Source organism: Chlorella variabilis (genome assembly GCF_000147415.1).
Source record: "Chlorella variabilis unplaced genomic scaffold CHLNCscaffold_2, whole genome shotgun sequence".
NCBI lineage: Eukaryota > Viridiplantae > Chlorophyta > Trebouxiophyceae > Chlorellales > Chlorellaceae > Chlorella > Chlorella variabilis.
This window is the reverse complement of record NW_005435086.1, coordinates 1,101,520-1,119,516: the sequence shown is the minus strand read 5'-3', so window position 1 is coordinate 1,119,516 and position 17,997 is coordinate 1,101,520. Positions and strand designations below refer to the sequence as shown.

Here is a 17,997-nt window from a genome sequence, read left to right as displayed (position 1 = left end):
CTCCTGTGGCACCAGGACGAGTTGCAGGTCGTTTCCAACCAGGGGGGGGGGGGGGGGGGCAAGGCGGCAGTGGCGGCAGTGGCGGCGGTGTGCAGTGGGCAGGATGCAGCAGGGAAGGAGGTGGTGGTCTCCCTGGCTCGTGTTACCGTCATGACAGACACCTGCCGCCTCACCATTCAATGCGTCAACGGTGATGGCCACAGTCACGGAGGTTTCGGTGGAGGTCTGCTGCAGGCTTCCGTAGCCGTGGTGGGCAGCGCATCAGGGGCCTAACCCAGCGTTGCCCAGCACTGGGCAGGGCTCTGCTGAATTTCCCACCAACCAGTGCTACATTAGTGCTGCCTAGCACCCGCGGGCAGTGCTGGGAAGCGCTGGCGCTGAGCAGCGCTGGTCACCGCCGCCGCTCCAGCGCTGGAGCGGCGCTGGGGTTGCCCGCAAGCGCCCTGTCCGCGCTGCATGTGCAGCACTTGCGCTGGTCAGCACTGGTCGGTGGGAAATTCAGCAGAGCCCTGCCCAGTGCTGCGCAGCGCTGGGTTAGACCCCAGATGCGGCCGCGTCGGCGCCGCCATGCAGCCCGCCTGCGGGGGTGCGCCGCGATTTAACAACATCTGAGAACTGCGCTCACAACCAGCCACTCCAAGGCGCCTGAGTGCGAGGGAGGCGGGGAGCGCGGCTGCCGCGTTGCCCGGCCGTGGCGGCTTGAAGGCAAGGCAGGCGCCCCGGCACTCTGAACATGCGCTGATCGACGTCTGGATGCCTCTTAAATCGTTTGGGGGAGCTCACCTGCCAGGAGGCTGAGCAGGAGAATGGGCAGCAGGGAACCCTGGTCCCAGGACGCCATGCCCCTCTGCTTGATGCGTTAATCAGGCGAGATCGAAGACAGGTCACAGCTGCGACGTGCAAACACGGGCGGGGTCTCCTGCTGTGCCTGCTGCTGCGCCCGCTGTGGCGGTTCACCGCCGGTTGGCCCAGCGAAATGACGTTCGAGTTACAGGAAGACAGCCTAGCTGGCCGAGTACGTTTGTCGCCCCATTTTCTTGTCGTTCTGCAGCGAGTAGAAGTGGATGGCCTTGATGGCCAGCTGCGTGCCCGCATCCTTGCCATCCAGCAAGCTGCCCAGGTGCCGCTCGCCAGACCACACTCGCCGCACGGCGCCCCGCACATCCCAGCCTGCACGAGCCGGCGGGGAAGTGGTCAGGGTAGGCAGCGGGCTGGGTGAGGCGCTGCCTTGGCACAGCAAACCTGGCTCCTGCAAAAGGCTGAGCATGCGCTGTCATACCAATCAAGGCTTGAAGGATGCCACTTGTTCGGTTGTGTCACGCCTGCTGCACGCCACCCACCAACTCACCCCACGACTCTATCTCGTCCATCACTCTGGACCTGATGACCGGCACCCTGTCCCGGCTCTGCTGGTCCTGCAACCACCCAGGAAAGCCACAGCCGAGGTCAGGGCATCCGTCGCACAGCCAGCCGGCAGCACGCACACTGGCACAGCATGCACACCCCGCGCCCGCCCAGCCAGCCACACTTCTGATGCTGCCAGCCAGGGCACCGCCGCAACCGCCTGCAGCAGCGGGTCGAGCTGCCGGATCTTCGTCATCGCCGCCGCCTGCTCTGTCACAGCAGTGGCCTTTTCCTGCTGTGCCGACTCCTGCACGCACAACCACAGCACGCCAATGGGTTACTGGGGCCATGCCACGCCACAGCAGCACCATGGCCAGCTGCCCGCTCAGCTGCCAGCTGTCCAGCATCTGTCACTGCCCATTGGCAGCGCCTGCATCCAGCCCCGCGCCCTGCCACACCGACTGCGCCTGCATGTCCCGAAACTGCTCCTCGCTGATGGTCTGGCTGGGGAAGCCGGCGGCCGCCGCTCGCGCCCGCACCGCCTCCACCTTCTCCGGGCCCGGCGGCGCTGCTTTGGGGGCTGCACGCCAGCACAGGCCAGCAGGGGCCCAGCTCAGCAAATCTCCGGAAAGGCGGCTGCAAGGGGTGACGCGGCATGGCAGCGAGGCGCGACGGCGCAAGGAGCACACGCGGCACCGTGGGTGCAGCGGCCGCCCACCTGCGGCAGCGGGGCGGGGCTTGGGCGCCACGTGCGGCTTGGGTGGCGCCTTTGGCCTGAACTGGTCGCCGTCGAAGTAGAAGTAAGGGGGCAGGCCCAGGCGCAGCAGCAGGTGGCCTATGTTCTGCTGCACCAGCTGCGCGCAGTTGCCGCCCGTGGTCTTGAGCTGGCACCGCACCCTCCTCAGCTGGCCCTCCGCGTAAGGGTCCCTGCACGGCGCCGGCAGCACCAGGCGGCGCGGCTCAGCTGCCGCTGCGGGTCCGGGGAGCTGCCAAGCAGCGCTGGGCGCAGCAGGGACCTGACCAAGAGGCGTGCAGCGCGGTGTCCTTTGATTGCGCTGGCAGGCCTGGCTAGCGCAAGCATGCCTCCTCTTTCTTATCCTTTTCGCCTCCTGCACCTCTGCCTTGCAGTCACCTGAAGGTGAACATCACAACCTTGATGTAGGCTGGGGGGTAGCCGTGCGGGCTCTCCAGGCTGCGCGCAAACTGCTTGAGCGTGGCCAGTGCTCGGCGGTTGGCCTCCAGCGCGTCTGCCGGCAGCAGGTCCTGGGTCACCACCTCCTCCAGCTGCTTCAGGGACACACTGAACGGCTGCATCTGCTGCTTCTGTTGCGGGGACAGGGCATGGCACACGCGGGGCGGGGCGCAGCCGGCAAATGAGCTGGGGATGCGAGGCTGGGTGGCAGCGGAGCGAATAGGCGACCCCCTGCCACAGGTAAGCTTGGACGAGCAGTGCGAGAGCTGCAGCGGATCATCACCTCCGGTGGCACCTCGTCATCAGCAGCAGTCCCGCCTTTGGCGTAGCCGCAGACCTGCAGCAGGGCTGCCGACGCCGCCGGCGCCATTGCGCGGGCAGCGCATGCCGCCGCCGCTCGCTGCCCGGTTAGCAGCTCGCTGGCGGCTCGCCGCAGCCACAGCATGGATGATCGCTTCTGCTATGCCGATGCTCGCGCTTGCGGGCTCAAGGCTGCTAGGAGAGAGGAGTGCTGCCGAGAGAGGGAGGTGAAGGAGTGGCAGGCGGCAGCACTTTTGATGTGGGCGTGCATCAGGTTGAGACGATGCCAATGAGATTGTGTGCCAATTGAGCTCGATGGGAAAAGTGTACTGTGCCTACACGCTTGCAGCGCAGCAAACCCCAACGCCGGTCCCAATCATTCATTTCTGCCGCATCTGCACCTCAAGAGCAGAGCCCAAGGGGCGGAGGGGGCCTTCGGGTTGTCACCCTTCTCGGAGACTCACACCCCCTTTGTGGGTTGTTTTCGCTGCTCCCTGGTGCGCAGACGGCACTTGCGATGCCGCCAGATGTTGGCTGCACTCAGCCTATGACGGAACAGCCCTGCAGCGCTCGGTCGCACCTGGCGCCACCGCCGCCACCACCGCTTCCTACTCTTTGCCTAAGTGCACCAGCGACACTTGGTGGAGCAGCGTCTGGTGGCGAGAGCGAGGCTGCGATGGTGGCAGCTCCTCGTCTGCGCAGCCTCGCACATGCCACCGCGCAATGCAGGCATGGCATGAGAGGGCAGCAGCTGCATGCCTGCCACCCCTCGCTGCCCCACTGCTGCTCTCCTGATCATGGGAGGCTCATCAGCCAGCCGCCTGCCCCCGCCACAGGATCTGCCTCTGCTGGTATGTCATGCAGCAGGCAGGCAAAAGCCGCACCCAAGGGGTCGCAGCTTCCAGCTCTGCGGCAGGGGCACCAGGAGCGGGTCACGGAAGCTTCAGCGCTGGCCCCAGGCAGTAGGCCAGGCGGTGGTGGGCCCTCTGCCGGGGCCTATCGCCGTCTTCCCGAGGGCAGCGCGGAGCCAGAAGGAAACCCAACCCTCTCAGCCGCCGCAGCAGCCTGAAGGTCCTGGCCAGCAGAAGCATGCAGCTGAAGCTCTGTGGCTGGCGCGCTTGGTGGGCTCAACCGGCGCCGGTGGCATCCATGATCAGCCAGCTGACGACAGGCGGCCTACGCCCCACCACAGCGCCTTGCTGATAGGTGGCATCCTGGGTGGATTACACACTCTGAAGGTATCGCAGATGCAGACATCATATCATGAAATGCAATGCGGCTTAGCGGGGGAACATCATGGAATCATGGAAGAGGTATGTACTGGCAGGGAACGACAGATCTGACAGGCTAGACAGAGGGATGCTGTGTGCAAGAAAAAAGGTTCGGGGGCCGCCTGAGCCAGGGAGGCGGCAACACCACCGCCACATCATGCCCAGAAGCATGTGCTCAGAAGCGTGGTTGTGGTGCATCATTCACCAGCTGAGCAAACACCGGTGGGCAGGACCCAGTCCCGCAAGAGCCGTATGTTGTGCAAGCCGGCCCACCATGCCCCTCAAAGTGCTATGGCTCGGTCCCCATTGCCGGCACAGCGTTACTGGTTCTTCTTGTGCTTATCGGCGGCTGCAGGCGGGGTGGCAGGTGGCCGGCAAGCGCTGGTTTCAGTTTGTGGTGTGCGTGCATGGTAGGAGCAAGCCCAGGGCGACAACCGCCAGTCAATGTGCGTGCAGTGAGTATGCACGTGCCACTGCCGTAATACGTCCAACAATCAAGCCCAAGGCCCTACCCCCTCAGCGAACTCACCCGGGAGCGGCCTCTGGGCCACTCTTGCCGCCGCGCGCTGCGCCTCCTGCACCGCTGCTAAGCGCGCCTTCTGCTCCTCCGCAGCGCGCAGCGCTTCCTCATCCGCCTTCGCGCGCGCTATAGAAGCATAATCTCTAGCTTTTGCTTCATTGTAGAGCCGCAGCGCGTACTGAAACCTGGCCTTGTCGCTCTCGAACTCTGGGAGGGTTGGGCGAGAAAGCATGGCCGGGACAGGCCTTTCAGAAAGCTCAAGCGGGCGTGGACCGCGGTGGGCCCCGTGGGCGGAGTGGGCCCGGAGACGTGCCCCCTTCGCAGTAGCGGTTGTCAGGGTAACAAGGATTCTGAACCTGCTGCCGCAAAGCCTTTTGGCTCCGCCCCGCTTGGCCAGCTAGACGCCAGTTGGCGCTAGCTCATCGCAAACCATTCATCCCCAATCATTCATTCTGCCGCATCTGCACCTCAAGAGCAGATCCCAAGGGGCGGAGGGGGCCTTCGGGTTGTCACCCTTCTCGGAGACCCACGTCCCGCAGGTCGCTGCTCCCCTGCTGCGAGACGGCACCTGCGATGCCGGGACCTGCTGGCGTGCACTCAGTTTATGATGGAACACGCATTCCTGCAGCACTCCCCCTGCCGCCGCCGGTGCCACCACCACCACCGCTTAGTGCTCTTTGCCTGCAGGCGTGCCTGCATACCATGCACCTGTCGCCGCGCACCATCGCCAAGGGCGTTGGCGTGTACTTTGCGGCAGCAGTGAGTGGCTACCTCTACCTGCGCTCCACCAAGGCGCCCGCCCCCTCGCCGTGCGGCTGCGGCGCCAGCCGGCCCGCCGCCAACGCGGCAGGCGACGGCAGCGGCGGCTGGGACGAGGCGCCGGCGAGCCCGGCGGGCGGGCAGCAGACGTTTGACCGCCTAGCAGACCGCTACGATTCATGTATCAACGTGGACGAGACGTTCATGGGAGTGAAGCTCATGCGGCGCTGGCTCATGCGGCGGGCCGAGGTGTGCAGAGCGTGTGGGGCAGGGGGATGCTGGCAGCAGGGAGAGCTGCGCTGTGCGCTGGCAGCAGGGGGAGCTGTGCTCTGCGCTTGCGCTTGTGCAGGCAGGGCAGGTCGGCCGGTCAAGCACACAGCTGCGGGCGGCTCGTGTGCAGCACTGGATGCAGGAGGCTGACCGGCCTGCCGCTGTGGCGAAAGCAGTCTGGACCAATGCCTGCCGAGCCCCGATCGACGCCTCACCCTTGCTGCTGCAGGGCGATGTGCTGGAAGTGTCTGCGGGGACGGGGCGCAACCTGCCTTACTACGACCTGCGCCGCCTGCGCTCCCTCACCCTCACAGACACCAGCCGCCACATGCTGGTCAATGCCGCGGACAAGTATGCAGAGATGGGCGCGTCCACCGGCTCGGCACGCGTGCGCTTTGAGCTTGCAGATGCCCAGCATCTGGCGGCCACGCCAGACAGCAGCAGCGGCAGCAGCGAAAGCAGCAGCAGAGCCCACGCTGCGGCAGGTGCGGCACAGCAGCCGCCGGAGGCGCGGCAGCCGCAGGAGCAAATGCAGGGAGCAGTAGGGGCGCCGCATCGGCCGCAGCTGAGGCAGCAGCAGACCTTCCCGCCGCGCAGCTTCGATTGTGTGGTAGATACCTTCGGTTTGTGCTCGCAGCAGGACCCAGTGACGGCGCTCAAGGTGGGTTGGATGGGCCAGTGTGGCAGAGGATCGCCGCACCAATGGGCAGGAGCAGCTCAAGGAGGAGACAGAGGACCATGCCTGCGCTGCCTGAGCCAGCTGGCCAACATCCCCCACCGAGCCGCCTGGCTGCAGGAGATGGCGCGGGTGTGCAAGCCGGGCGGCCGCATCCTGCTGCTGCAGCACGGCAAGGGCACCTGGGGCTTTGTGAACAGCATCCTGGACAGCGGAGCAGGTGTGGGAGGCAGGCTTTGCTGCCCATGCCATGCTGTACTTGATCATGTGCGGCTGCCTGCCTGCCTGAAGAGGCACTGCTGGGTGCATTGAGGGGATATCGGCTGCTTGCGCCTTGCCACGCTCCGCAGAGCGCCGCTGAAAAGGCTCCGAACGCCACCCCGCATGCAGGCGAGCACTACCTCAAGTGGGGGTGCTGGTGGAACCGCGACATTGAGCGCATTGTGCGCCAGGCGGGGCTGCGGGTGGACTCGATGAGCCGCTGGCACTTTGGAACCACCTACCTGGTGGTAGCGCGGCCAGCGGAAGAAGCCTGAAAGCGCAGGGCAGCTGCCGGCGGCGGCGTGCCCGACAGCTGGCGCCGGCGGCCTTGCATCCCGGGAAATGTTGGTGGTTCGAAGCATTGCTGACTCAAACAGGTGTTCCTCGTCCCCTCGCTTCTGCGCAATAGCCCGGGGAGTCGATTACGAAGGCTGCCTTTTGGGGGGCGCAGTCTGACGTGGATTTCGATGCAGAGAGCTGACTCCCCGTCCCTTCCATCTTTTCTGTCACGAGTTGCCAAAGCTGCACGCCCAGGGCAGCGCACGTGAGCTGCTTTCACCAGAGCTTCCCAAGACTGCTCTCTGCCCACGCGGCCCACCACTCCACGGCCCCTAGGCAGCAGCTTGTGTGAGCCTGCCCTGCTCCTCAGCCTTAGGCCAGGGCGGCCCGAGCTGCGGGCCCTCGCGGGTCCCACGCTGCTCGAGTAGCGCCTGAGCAGGAGGTGGCGCGCTCCGGCAGCTGAGCAGGCACAGCAAATGGCCAGCAGTAGGGGCGGCAGCAGGCTGGCGGGAGGGCGGCTGTTGCTGGCGGCGCTGATCTTCGCCGCCGCTACAGCTTTGCCAGCTGCCGCAGCTGCCGGCCCCGCAGGAGAGGCGGCTGCGCTGCCGCCGGTCGAGGTCGCAGCGGCAGAGGGCCCGCTGGCCGCCACCGTCGCAGCGGCGGTCACGGCGGCCGCCGGCAACGTCAGCGCCGCGCCGGCCGCGGCGGCCGCCGCCGGCGCCAAGTTCAGCATGATAGTCGTGCTGCGCGACGCCTCCACCCTGGCCCGCCTGCGCATGATGTGCGCCACGTCGCCCCTCATGTACCGCCTCTTCTACCGCGCCCTGCGCCTGCCCGCCGACTGCCACATGCCGGGCGTCTGCAAGCGCATCTACTCGCAAACCATCTCGGGCTTTGCCGGCGAGTTTGGGGAGGCCGACCTGGCGCGCCTGGAGCGCTGCCTGCCGCCCTCCTCAGTCTTCTACCGAGAGCCTGACGCGCAGGTGGGTGGGCCGCACAGCTTGGGACGAGCGGCAGCGAGGCAGCTGTCGAGCGTTCACGCCTGTTCAGGCACCTTGCCGGCTACTGCAGCCCCGCCCTGCCTTCTGCTGCCCTCCCCAGCCCACCACTCCCTGGCCCCTCTGCCCGCAGGTGTTCAAGGCTGAGGACAGCTCCTACTGGCACCCGCCAGACGAGCCGGAAGAGCAGCAGGCACCCCAGCAGGCGCAGCAGCAGGCGCGCCGGGCAGGGCGGCGCTTGCAGCAGGGCTTTGTGCCGCGGGTCGAGGCGTTTGAAGGTGGGCCTGCCGCCTTGCCTGGTGCTGGGCCCCTCCCCGGCGTGTTCCTGCCTGCCCTGCCCGCGTTGCACCGTCCTGCCCAGCCTTTCGACCAACGCCCTGCATGCTGTCCCGCCTGCTGCCTGGGCTGCCCGCCTTGCAGAGCGCCAGCGCACGCCCAGCACGGCGGCGGGGCCCATCGACGAGTTTGCTGTCAGCCAGGGCAGGAACATCAGCGACGCCGGGCCCAAAGGGCAGGTGGGCGTGCTGGTCCGGGCAGGAGGCAGCGGGCTGGGCTAAGGCAGGGGCATCGCATGGTGAAGGCTGATGTTGGTTTTGCGGCGCCGCTTCTGGGCGGCCTGCGCCTCGGTCTTGCTGCTGCTCCGGCCCGACTCGCCCGCCCACCTCGTGCCACAGCGCCCCGCCATCCCACGCCGCTCCTGCCCCGCAGACGCTGTCCAGCCAGCTGTGGAACCTGGACCGCATCGACCAGCGGGACCTGCCCCTGGACGGCAGGTTCACCTACGGCACAGGCAAGCACGCCGCTGCTGATTGACGGGCGGGGCAGGCCTGCCGCGCCTGCTACTGCCCTGCGCCAGGCCTGGCTTCGCGCTCCCTCCAGGGCTGGCGCAGCGGGCTGGCGCGCCGCGCCACCCACCGCTCGCCCCGCCTGACCGCTGCCGCCGCTCCTGCTGGGATGCAGACGTGTCTGCCGGCACGGGGCGCGGAACCACCATCTATGTCGTCGACTCTGGCATACGGCTGAGCCATCAGGAGTTCCTCACTCAGGACGGCTCCCGCTCCCGCGCCTCCTACGGTGAGCGGCTGGCAGCGGTGTTCGAGGCGGGGGGCAGCGCCGGGAGCAGGCGCGCGGCCTGCCCGTCGCCGAGCCGCCCACTCCGGCCCGCTTTCCTCCCGCCGCCGCCGCTGCTGCTGCAGGCTACGATTTTGTTGAGGATGACTACGAGGCAGACGACTGCGATGGACATGGTGAGGGAAAGGGGGAAACCACACTCGGGACTGAGCAACAGCGGGACCCCGCCTTGGCCTCCCTGGCCCATGCTCGCCACCCGCCCCAATCACCTGTCTCTCTCTGACCTTCCGCCGCCTCCCCCTCCCCGTGCTGCCTTCCCGCAGGCACCCACGTGTCGGGCACCGCCATCGGGCTGGGCGTGGGCGTGGCCAAGGAGGCGGAGGTGGTGGGCGTGCGCATCCTGGACTGCACCGGCAGCGGCACCATCAGCGACACTGTGGCCGCGCTGGACTGGGTGGCAGGTGCGTGGCTGTGTGTGTGTGTGTGTTTGTGTGCGTGCATGTGTGTGTGTGTCTGCGCGCGCGCGCGCGCGCGCGCGTGGCTATGTTGTGGTGGTGGGTGGGGCGCGTGGAGTGGGTGGGATGCCTGTGCCACCTGCAGCAGCACGTGTGCTGCCTGAGCCGTCCACCAAGCCTGCCGCCTCCGCCCGCCGCGCCCCCTCCCCGCGCAACCGCCGCGCAGCCAACCACCGCAAGCCCGCGGTGGTGACGCTGTCGCTGGGCATCCAGGTGGGCAGCTGGTCGCGTGTGCTGGAGGATGCGGTGCGCTCGCTCATCAACACCCACGGCGTCACGGTTGTGGTGGCCAGCGGCAACAGCGGCGTGGATGCCTGCTACGTGGCGCCAGGTGGGCGGGGCGGTGGGGTGCGCGGGGTTGGCAGGGGTCGAGGGGCCCGACAAGAGGAGGGGCATGGCAATGGCACGCGGCGGCAGGTGATGCCCACGCAGCAGCTTTGAGCTGGAGACGTGAAGGCCAGGCGACGGGCGCAGCGCGCTGACGTGGCGGAGCGCCTGCCCCCGCCCCGTCCCCGCAGCCAACGTGCCCGAGGTCATCACCGTCTCCGCCTCCAACCTGGCCACCAAGTACAATGGCACCAAGTCGGGTGGGGCTTGCGGCAGCAGTTGGGGGGTTGCGCCCTGCCCAGACGCTCCCCTGCGCGCCCTTTTTTTGCATTGTTACATTGATGGGGGGCTGACCCCCCCAGGCACAAGCCCCTCTCCTGGCGCCCGCACGCGCCCAGTGCCTCTTGGCCCCCCCCTCCCTCTTCACCCACCCTTTCTCGCCACCCCCCCCGCGCGGCTCCTCGCCCCCCCCCGCAGGCGACCCCGAGGACCCTTACAAGTGGTCCAACTCCGGCCCCTGCATCGACCTGTTTGCCCCCGGGGTGGACATCTTCTCCGCCTGCGGCGGCCCCTCCCGCTGCGAGGCAGTTAGCGACTCGGCCTACACCTACGCCAGCGGCACCAGCATGGCCGTGCCCCACGTGGCAGGTGCCTGGAGCGGCCGAGCATCGTGCTGCGGCCTGCCCGGTGGCAGCAGCATGCATGGCGGGGTGTGTGCCGGTTTTGCGGCCTGTGCCCGCCTGCCTCCCGCTTGACCGTGCACTGCCTGGCCCGCCGCCCGCCCGCCCGCCCGCAGGTGTGGCCGCCGCCTACCTGAGCGCCAACCCGGAGGCAGCGCCCCGCGATGTGGCGGCGGCGCTTGTGGCCGGCGCCACGCTGGGCAAGGTGGTCACCAGCAAGCTGAAGCCGGGCACCGCCAACCGCCTGCTGTACAGCCGGCTGGGCGACAGCGGGGAGGTGCAGGCGGCCAACGGGCCCTGATTGGTGCCATATATACTACTACCGGGCTGCCATTTAATTGCCATTTTTGTTCCTCAAGAGCTGCACATGTGTGTGCATGAACACAACGAATGCACTTACTTGCTTCCTGCACGCCTTGCACACAACCCCCCGTGACGCTGGCGACCGAGCCGGCAACCCACTAAGATGCTTTGTTTCCTGCACTTTTTGCGGCCACACCGCTCTCTTGCATGTCGTTCATTTGCCCCTGAGGGGCGTTTTTCACAATCGCGCTGTAATCTGCACATCCTCATCGCCAAACGTGTGCGATGCGGTCGCTACCCGCTGCACGATGCGGTCGCTACCCGCTGCACGTCGCCGCACGCTGCCGGCCCCATGCGCCGCGTACAGTAGCTGTGTACAGTGATATGGTTGCTTACAATGCCACAGCGCTGCTGAGCCACATGGGAATAGATCAAGAAGGGCGCATCAATGCACAGGGCAAGCTTGAAGGGATGATCCTGTTGTGCATCCGCCACTTTCCTCCTCACGCTGACCTGTGGGGGCCTGTTCTTTATCGCCCTCCTCTCTCGAAGATAGATCGCGGTGCCTGATTTTGACGGCCCCTGCAAGCCAGCCAGGCCCCAGCGTCAGTTCGCAAAGAATGTCCAGCAAGCCCAGCAAGCTGCCTGCCTGGGGCGGCGGCGCCGGCTCTCGCCTGGCCTCCCAGGCAGCGGCTGCCAAGCTGCGCACAGTGCGTGACAAGAGCCAGGCTCGCAGTGCCTCCTCCACGGGCTTCCGCTCCAGTGCAGAGGAGGCGGCCAGCAGCAGCTCGGGTGCAAGCTGGTGAGCTCTGCACGAGGTCGAAGGGCTGGGCATGTGTGCATGAAGCAGCGCTGGCGAGTCAACGATACCGCCGCCCTCCCGCCCGCCCGCCCTGCTCGACCCGCCGCTGCTGCAGGGGCTTTGCTGCCTCCAGGGAGCCGATAGAGGAAGAGTGCTGCCCTGCAGCCACCCCTGCCGCCACGCCGGTCAAGATGGTGACGCCTTCCAAGGGCGAGGCACGTGCCGCCGCAGCGGGCTCGGTCAAAGCACTGGGCGACAGCTTTAACCAGAGCGAGCAGGCTGCTGGCGCTGCTGCCCCCGCCGCCGCCGCCACCGGCCTGCCATCCGATGCACGCGCCGCGCTGGGAGAGCTGGCGGGCAAGCTGGGTGCTGCGGCACGGAGCGGCGGCGTGCTGCCGCTGGCGGGGCCACACAGCTGGGAGGAGGTGCGTGCGGGGCATGCAGCCGGGTGCTGGCAGCCTGCAGCGTTCACATGCCCTTCAGCCCTCATCAACTCTTACGACAGCTTTCATCACGCTGGCTGTGGCTTTGTGCGACCCCTACCCTGCCACTGCCCCTGTGCAGGCCTTCCTGGCGGGCGTGGCGGTGGGCCTGCAGCTGCCGGCTGCGGGGCGGCGCCGCACCGCGCTGCACCCCGTGCTGCTGGGCGTGGTGCTGGTCAGCGCTCTGGTGGTGCTGGCCGGCTCGGCGCTGCTTCCGGCTGGCTGTGCCCAGGCCCGCCCCACCACCGTCTACTATACCTGAGGCGGCGGCGGGAGGCGGCGGCGGGTGGTGGCGGCGGCTTTGCGGCTGGCGGCAGTGCGCCGTGACGGGGTGACATGTCTCTCAACAATGCTCTCTCTACATTCCCTGTTCTTTCGCACGTCCTCATTTACACTGTTTCACTTCCTACTGCTTCCCCTGCTTCCCCATGCTACTTGGGATTGGGACTAGTGTACATGCGCAGCAAAACAGGCCAAGGGAAGGGTCCAACAAAATGCAGCAGCAGCAGCAGACGAAGAAGAGCAGCGTTGCAAAGGCAGCAAAATGTCGTCAGCGGCATGCAGGGCGCTCTCGCGGAGCAGCGCGGTTCCTGTTTGGGCGGTGCCAGCGCAGGTCTCACAGCAGGTCGTCCACCGCCTCTCGCGGCACGCTGGTCAGCCACACCACCTGCAGCAGCGCGCGGCACGCCTCCTGCACCCGCGCCGCCGCCGCCTCGCTGTCGCCCTGCAGGCGCCGCGCCAGCGGCGCCGCCGCGCGGCTGTACGCCTTGCCGCCGCCCTGGGCGCCCGCCGCGCCGTCCAGGTGGCTGCCTGCTCATGGGAGAGAGCGCGCAGGCGGCACACACGTCGGCAGCTGGCCGGCAGCGGCAACTCGCAGGCGCTGCCGCCAAGAATCCCCCATGCCGTGCCCCCCCACACGCACCACACACACGTCCCGTGCGCCTGCACCCACCCGCCGAGGCCAGCGCGGCGCCAAAGGCCGCCCCCACCCCCGCCAGGTCATCCAGCATGCGCAGCGCCTGGCGCCGCAGCAGCAGCGCCGCCGCCTCGGCGCCGGGCGGCCACGCGATGCCGTCGTTGGCGGGGCGGCCGTAGCGGTAGTGAGAGGACAGGCTGCGGCCCAGCGCCAGCAGCCGCTCCAGGCACAGGCTGCACAGCTCTGCCACCGACTTGACGCCGGTGGCGTGGAGCCCCGCCAGGGCGCCGAGCGCGGCGGGCGCCGCCTGCGCCGCCGCCTCGCGCTCTGCCTCACCCTTTGCCTCGCCCTCGCCCTCCGGTTGCGCCTCGGGTTCTGCCGATGGGCCGCTGCTGGGTGCTGCAGCCGCGGGCGCCACCCCAGCCGCCTCGCCCTCGCCCCCCGCAGGCGCGGCTTCAGTGGCCCCGGCGGCGGCCGCGGCCACGAGCCGCGCCGCGGCGTCGCGGGCGGCCCGCGCCAGCGCGTCGGCGCGCTCGCAGCCCGCCGCCGCCAGCTCCTCGATCACAGCGTGCCCAGCGGCGACCGCCGCCACGTCAGCGCCGCCGCCCTCGCCGCCGTCGTCGCCGGGGTGCGGCGCGCCGAGGTCGAAGATGGGCGCCAGAGCCGCCAGAGCCCGCTCCAGCCCCGCACGCTCCTCCTCGCCCAGCGCCGAGCGCAGGCGGTTGGCAATCCTGCGGCATGGGGGCAGGAGGCGCAGGCAGGCAGGGAGGGAGGTGCGGCAACACGGTGTCGGCTTCCTGCGCCAGGTCCATCCCACGTAAGCGCCTGGCCGGCAGGCTTCCGTCACGACAACCGCCCCAGCGGCACGCCGCCAGGGGCCAAGGGCATGCCTTCATAACTTCTCCCCAGCTGCTGCGACTGCCCCCGCATCCCTGCCCGCCAACCAGCCCAGCCAGGCAGGCGCTCGATGATCGGCCAGCCCAAGCTCAGCCGCAGCCCAGCCAGCCAGCCACGCACCGCGCACTGTCATTGGCCAGTGCCTCCAGGTCCTCCTGAGCGCTGCGCCCGCCGTGGATGTACAGCTGGTCCGCAAAGCAGGCGGCCTCCTCGCCCTCGCCGCCGCCGCCGCCGCCGCGCGCGCCGGCCAGCCTGCGGTGGCGGCAGGTGCAGGGTCGGCGGCGCGGCGGGGCAAGGCTGGGCGAGGCGGACGGCGGGGATTCGGCGGGGCAGCGCAACAGGGTGGCAGAAGGGAACGTGCAGGTGGGGTGGCGGGGTGGTGGCACGGCTGGGAACGCGGAGGAGCAGGGTTGGTGCCGCGTGGCTCACAGGCTACTTTCATGACACACCCCCCCACCCCCCCACATACCCACACACTCCACACCACACACGCACACCACACACTGCACACCACACACCCACACCACAGCACACCACACACGCCCCCACCTGGGTCCCGCCTCCATGGCAGACTCCAGCAGCTCCTGGGCGGTGCGCCCCAGCGCGCCCAGCGTGGACCCAATCCTGAACTCGGCGGCGCGGCCCCCCGCCGCCGCCTTGCTGCGCCACGCAAAGGATGGCACGCACAGCACGGCACGGCACGGCAGCAGGGCTGGGGGTCAGGCAGCTCTCGCAGAAATGGCAGGAGGTATTGGCAGGAGAGGCGCAGGCTGGCTGCAGGCTGCCGCGGCAGCCCACACGCATCATGCATGCGCAGCCCGGCGCAGCACGGCGCGGCGCAGCACCAGGCGCGTGGTGGGCCGCCCCGCACACACCTGGTGGCCGCCTGCACCGCCGGCTGCGCGTCGTGCACCGTCTCGGCAAGCTCCCGCCCCACGCTGGCCGCCGCCGCCTCCACCTTGCTCGCCAGGCCCTTGCCCCAGCCCCACAGGCTGGTCAGCGCCTTGCTGGCGCCAGCGGGCGGCCCGCCTGGCGCAGGCGGCTCCCCCTCATCAGCCCCGCCCGCTGCGCCGGCCTGCAAAAGGGCGCGGGGGCAGCCTGTCAACCCAGGAATGCAACAGGCGGGCGCGGCATCGCAACAGGCGCGCTGCTGGGCACGGCACGGCGGCGAGCTGGCACCCTGCCCACCCTGCCCACCTGCCCACCCTCCGGCGCAGCCGCCTTGGCCGGCGCCGGCGGCTCAATGTCCGCCTCATCCTCCGCCGCCAGCCGGGCCAGCACCTGGCGCCGGCGAGCCTCCTGCTCGGGCGGCAGCGGCGAGTCGGCGCCCGGCGGCGGCGGCGGGCGCCGCGCCACCGCACCCCCGCCCTCCTCCTCGTCTGAAGCTTCAGCCACTTCATGCAACACCTGCAGCGCCAGGGGCAGCACCAGCAGTAGCGGCAGCCTGTTGCTCTGCAGCCTGGTGGTGACCATACCAAGTGCCGGGGTGGCTCCCTCCCTAACGGCGCCAGCCTGCCTGCCCTGCCTGCCCAGCCTGCCCGCAAAACACACCAGCCTGCCTGCCAGCCCTGCCTGCCTGCCCTGCATTCAAACCGCAACCACGTCCGCCCACCTTCTGGAAGCTCTCTCCGAGGTCAGACACATCCTTGATGGCGGTGCTGGCGGCCGCCTGCAGCGAGGCGCCCAGCCGCCCCAGCGCGCCCCACCCGCCGACCCACCCGCCGGCGGGCGCGCCGCCGCCAGCGCCGGGCGCGGCGTCGCTCGCCGAGCTGGTGGCCTCGCCTGCAGCAGCCTGCGGCGCGTCCTGCAGGGGGCAGCCAGTGGGCAGCGCACATGAGCAGGCGGAAGGATGGGCACAGTGTGGAGAAGCCTGGGCCCTGCAGATGAGCAGGCCTGGCATTGCAATCGAGGTGCAGAGGATGCCTGGTGGCCAGCCCCAGCCTGCCCCAGGCTGCCCCAGCAGTGCTAGGCACCACAGCAAGGCGCCCACCGTGTCTGTAGCCAGCAAAGCGCTGCTGCTGGCGGGCTCAATCTCGCTGGCAGGCGCCGCCTGTGCGGCGGCTGCCGCTGCCGGCGCCGCGGCTGGCGCGGCCGGCTTTGGGGGCGGCGCGCTGGCAGCGCCGCCAGAAGCAGGCCTGCTGGGCGGCAGCCCGCCTGTGCTGGGCACCCGGGGGGGGCCCGGTGGCGGCGCTGCGGCTGCCGGGGCGCCTGCTGGCCGAGTGGCAGCAGCGGCGGAGGCGCCTGCAGGCCGAGGGGCGCCGGCTGCGGCCGCACTGCCGGGCCTAGCTGGCCGCACCGCTGCTGCAGGCGGCGGCCGGGGCTGGGCGGCAGGCCGCGGCCCAGCACCAGCTCCAGGCGGCGGCGGCCTTGGTTGCGCGGCTGCCCGCGGCCGGCCGGCTGCGGCTGCAGCGGCGGCGCCTGCAGGCGGCGGGCCTGCTGTCGCTGCTGCAGCTGACCGGGGCCGCGCCTGCGCTGCTGCTGCTGGTCCTGCCGTTGCTGCTGGGCGCGGGCCAGGCGCGCCTGCTGCAGCGGATGGCCGGAGAGGCGCCGTGGCGCCTGGGGCGGCAGCGGCACCAGGGGGCCTCACACCACCTGCGCCTGCTCCTGCAGCTGGCCTGGGAGCCCCTGCAGCTGGCCTGGGCGCCGTGGGTGCAGGACGCGCGCCGCTGGCTGCTGGGCGCACAACCGGGGCGGTCGGCAGGGCGGGAGGGGCTGTGGTAGTGGCGGGCGCCGTGGCGGCGTTCCTGGGCGCAGCCGTGGCAGCCGGGGCGCGTGGGGCAGACAGCGCTGGCGGGCGAGGAGCAGGCGTGGCTGCCGGCGGTGGTGCCAGGCCCGCCGGAGGTGCTGGCGCGCTGCCGGAGGAGGCAGACAGGGCGGCGGCGGCGGCGGCGGCGGCGCCGCCGGGCGAGTCGGGTGTGGAGCTGCGGCCGGTGGTGCTGGAGGAGGGAGCCGACACCACGGCTGGCGCCGGCTCCAGCTCGTCCCAGTCTTCGTCCACCATGTCTGCCTCAGAGAGCTGCACGCTATCGAGCTGGGACGTGAACTCCTCGTCGTCTGAGGCCTCTTGAGTCATACCCGCGTCGTGCGCCTTGCTAGTAGCACGCCAGTGCGCCACAATGGGATATGAAGAGGGTGGGGAGAGCCCCCGATCAGTTGCCCCGGCAGGCTTGTTCAAGCAAGCTGGGCAAGCTCCTTTGCTGGCAATGATTTGCAGCCGTGCTACACGAAGCATGGCAGGGCCAGGGACTCTCCCCATGTCGGGCACCACAGCCCTTGGTGCCGTGGTGCCAGCTAGGCGGGTGCGCTGGAGGAAGGGAGAACGCCCGAGCCCCCCAGCGGCCTGTCTCTTGGATCGCGGCATCCAGGGATCGCACCACTGGCGCCATCCACCCCACCTCGGGCTCCCGATCGGCTGGCCTTTGATGAGCAGGGAGGCTAGCCTGTCCGGCGACACCTCCACACCCACTCACAGCCTGGCGCTCAGCGGGGAGATGGCGGTCGACAAGTCCAAGCGCTACGACAGGGGCATCAGGGTGTGGGGCGCCCATGGGCAGGAGGCGCTGGAGGCGGCCCGCGTCTGCCTGCTCAACGCGGGCCCCACCGGCACCGAGGCCCTCAAAAACCTGGTGCTGGGCGGCATCCACTCCTTCACCATCGTGGACGGCGCCAAGGTCACCGCCGCCGACCTGGGCAACAACTTTTTGCTGACCGCCGACAGCCTGGCGGGCAGCAGGGCGCGGTGCGCCACTGGTGCGCCCGCCCGCCGCCGCCTGCCGCCTGCCGCCGCCCCGCTGCAGCCCCACGCCTGCACCGAGGTCGCCGTGCTTGCAGTGGAGGCGCCGTGCAGCAGGCATCCCTTGCGCCACTGTCGGTTGCAGTACCGTGCTGCGCCCAGTGCGCCGCATGGCAGCCCCGCGCCGACCTTCCCATCTGCACATGCTGCATCATCTTTTTTCACCACCCTTATGCGCCCCGCCAGCCTCCTGTGCCCCCTTTCGGGTCCCACCACCCACCACCCGCCCACTCGCTCACCCCGCCGCCCCGTGCTTCCTGCCACCGCCGCCGCCGCCGCCGCCGCCGGCCGCAGAGTGCCTGCAGAGCTGAATGAGAGCGTGGGGGGCAGCTACGTGGAGG

The 17,997-nt window shown here is 69.5% G+C and overlaps 5 protein-coding genes across 5 annotated transcripts in view; 3 read left to right on the top strand and 2 right to left on the bottom strand.

Annotated features, from left to right (window-relative positions):
• Positions 1–1,003: 1,003 nt before the first annotated feature.
• On the bottom strand, positions 1,004–2,906 carry CHLNCDRAFT_56716 (expressed protein; the record flags this gene model as incomplete). The annotated part of the gene is made up of 7 exons (XM_005851119.1): positions 1,004–1,170; positions 1,349–1,415; positions 1,529–1,651; positions 1,803–1,924; positions 2,063–2,271; positions 2,477–2,667; positions 2,820–2,906. 7 exons carry the CDS (start codon positions 2,904–2,906, stop codon positions 1,004–1,006), a joined length of 966 nt encoding a protein of 321 aa, XP_005851181.1.
• A 2,294-nt stretch (positions 2,907–5,200) lies between these two features.
• Positions 5,201–6,868, top strand: CHLNCDRAFT_137827 (hypothetical protein; the record flags this gene model as incomplete). The annotated part of the gene is made up of 5 exons (XM_005851404.1): positions 5,201–5,218; positions 5,315–5,635; positions 5,886–6,317; positions 6,453–6,552; positions 6,723–6,868. The coding sequence occupies 5 exons, from the start codon at positions 5,201–5,203 to the stop codon at positions 6,866–6,868; spliced, it is 1,017 nt and encodes a 338-aa protein (XP_005851466.1).
• A 480-nt stretch (positions 6,869–7,348) lies between these two features.
• On the top strand, positions 7,349–10,764 carry CHLNCDRAFT_137826 (hypothetical protein; the record flags this gene model as incomplete). Its single annotated transcript, XM_005851403.1, has 11 exons — positions 7,349–7,855; positions 8,004–8,148; positions 8,291–8,385; positions 8,579–8,643; positions 8,727–8,944; positions 9,067–9,117; positions 9,265–9,402; positions 9,623–9,787; positions 9,975–10,043; positions 10,261–10,431; positions 10,580–10,764. 11 exons carry the CDS (start codon positions 7,349–7,351, stop codon positions 10,762–10,764), a joined length of 1,809 nt encoding a protein of 602 aa, XP_005851465.1.
• Positions 10,765–12,226: 1,462 nt separating this feature from the next.
• CHLNCDRAFT_49909 (hypothetical protein) lies at positions 12,227–16,864 on the bottom strand (the record flags this gene model as incomplete). The annotated part of the gene is made up of 10 exons (XM_005851118.1): positions 12,227–12,308; positions 12,671–12,860; positions 13,003–13,697; positions 13,984–14,115; positions 14,413–14,523; positions 14,739–14,938; positions 15,061–15,270; positions 15,476–15,667; positions 15,854–16,164; positions 16,456–16,864. The coding sequence occupies 10 exons, from the start codon at positions 16,862–16,864 to the stop codon at positions 12,227–12,229; spliced, it is 2,532 nt and encodes an 843-aa protein (XP_005851180.1).
• Positions 16,865–17,285: 421 nt separating this feature from the next.
• CHLNCDRAFT_137823 (hypothetical protein) overlaps positions 17,286–17,997 on the top strand; it is a gene marked incomplete at both ends in the record, with an annotated part of 3,670 nt that continues 2,958 nt past the window's right edge. Inside the window, one exon of the mRNA XM_005851402.1 lies at positions 17,286–17,602. Within this exon, the coding sequence (XP_005851464.1) occupies positions 17,286–17,602 (317 nt within the window). The remainder of the gene's footprint in view (positions 17,603–17,997) is intronic.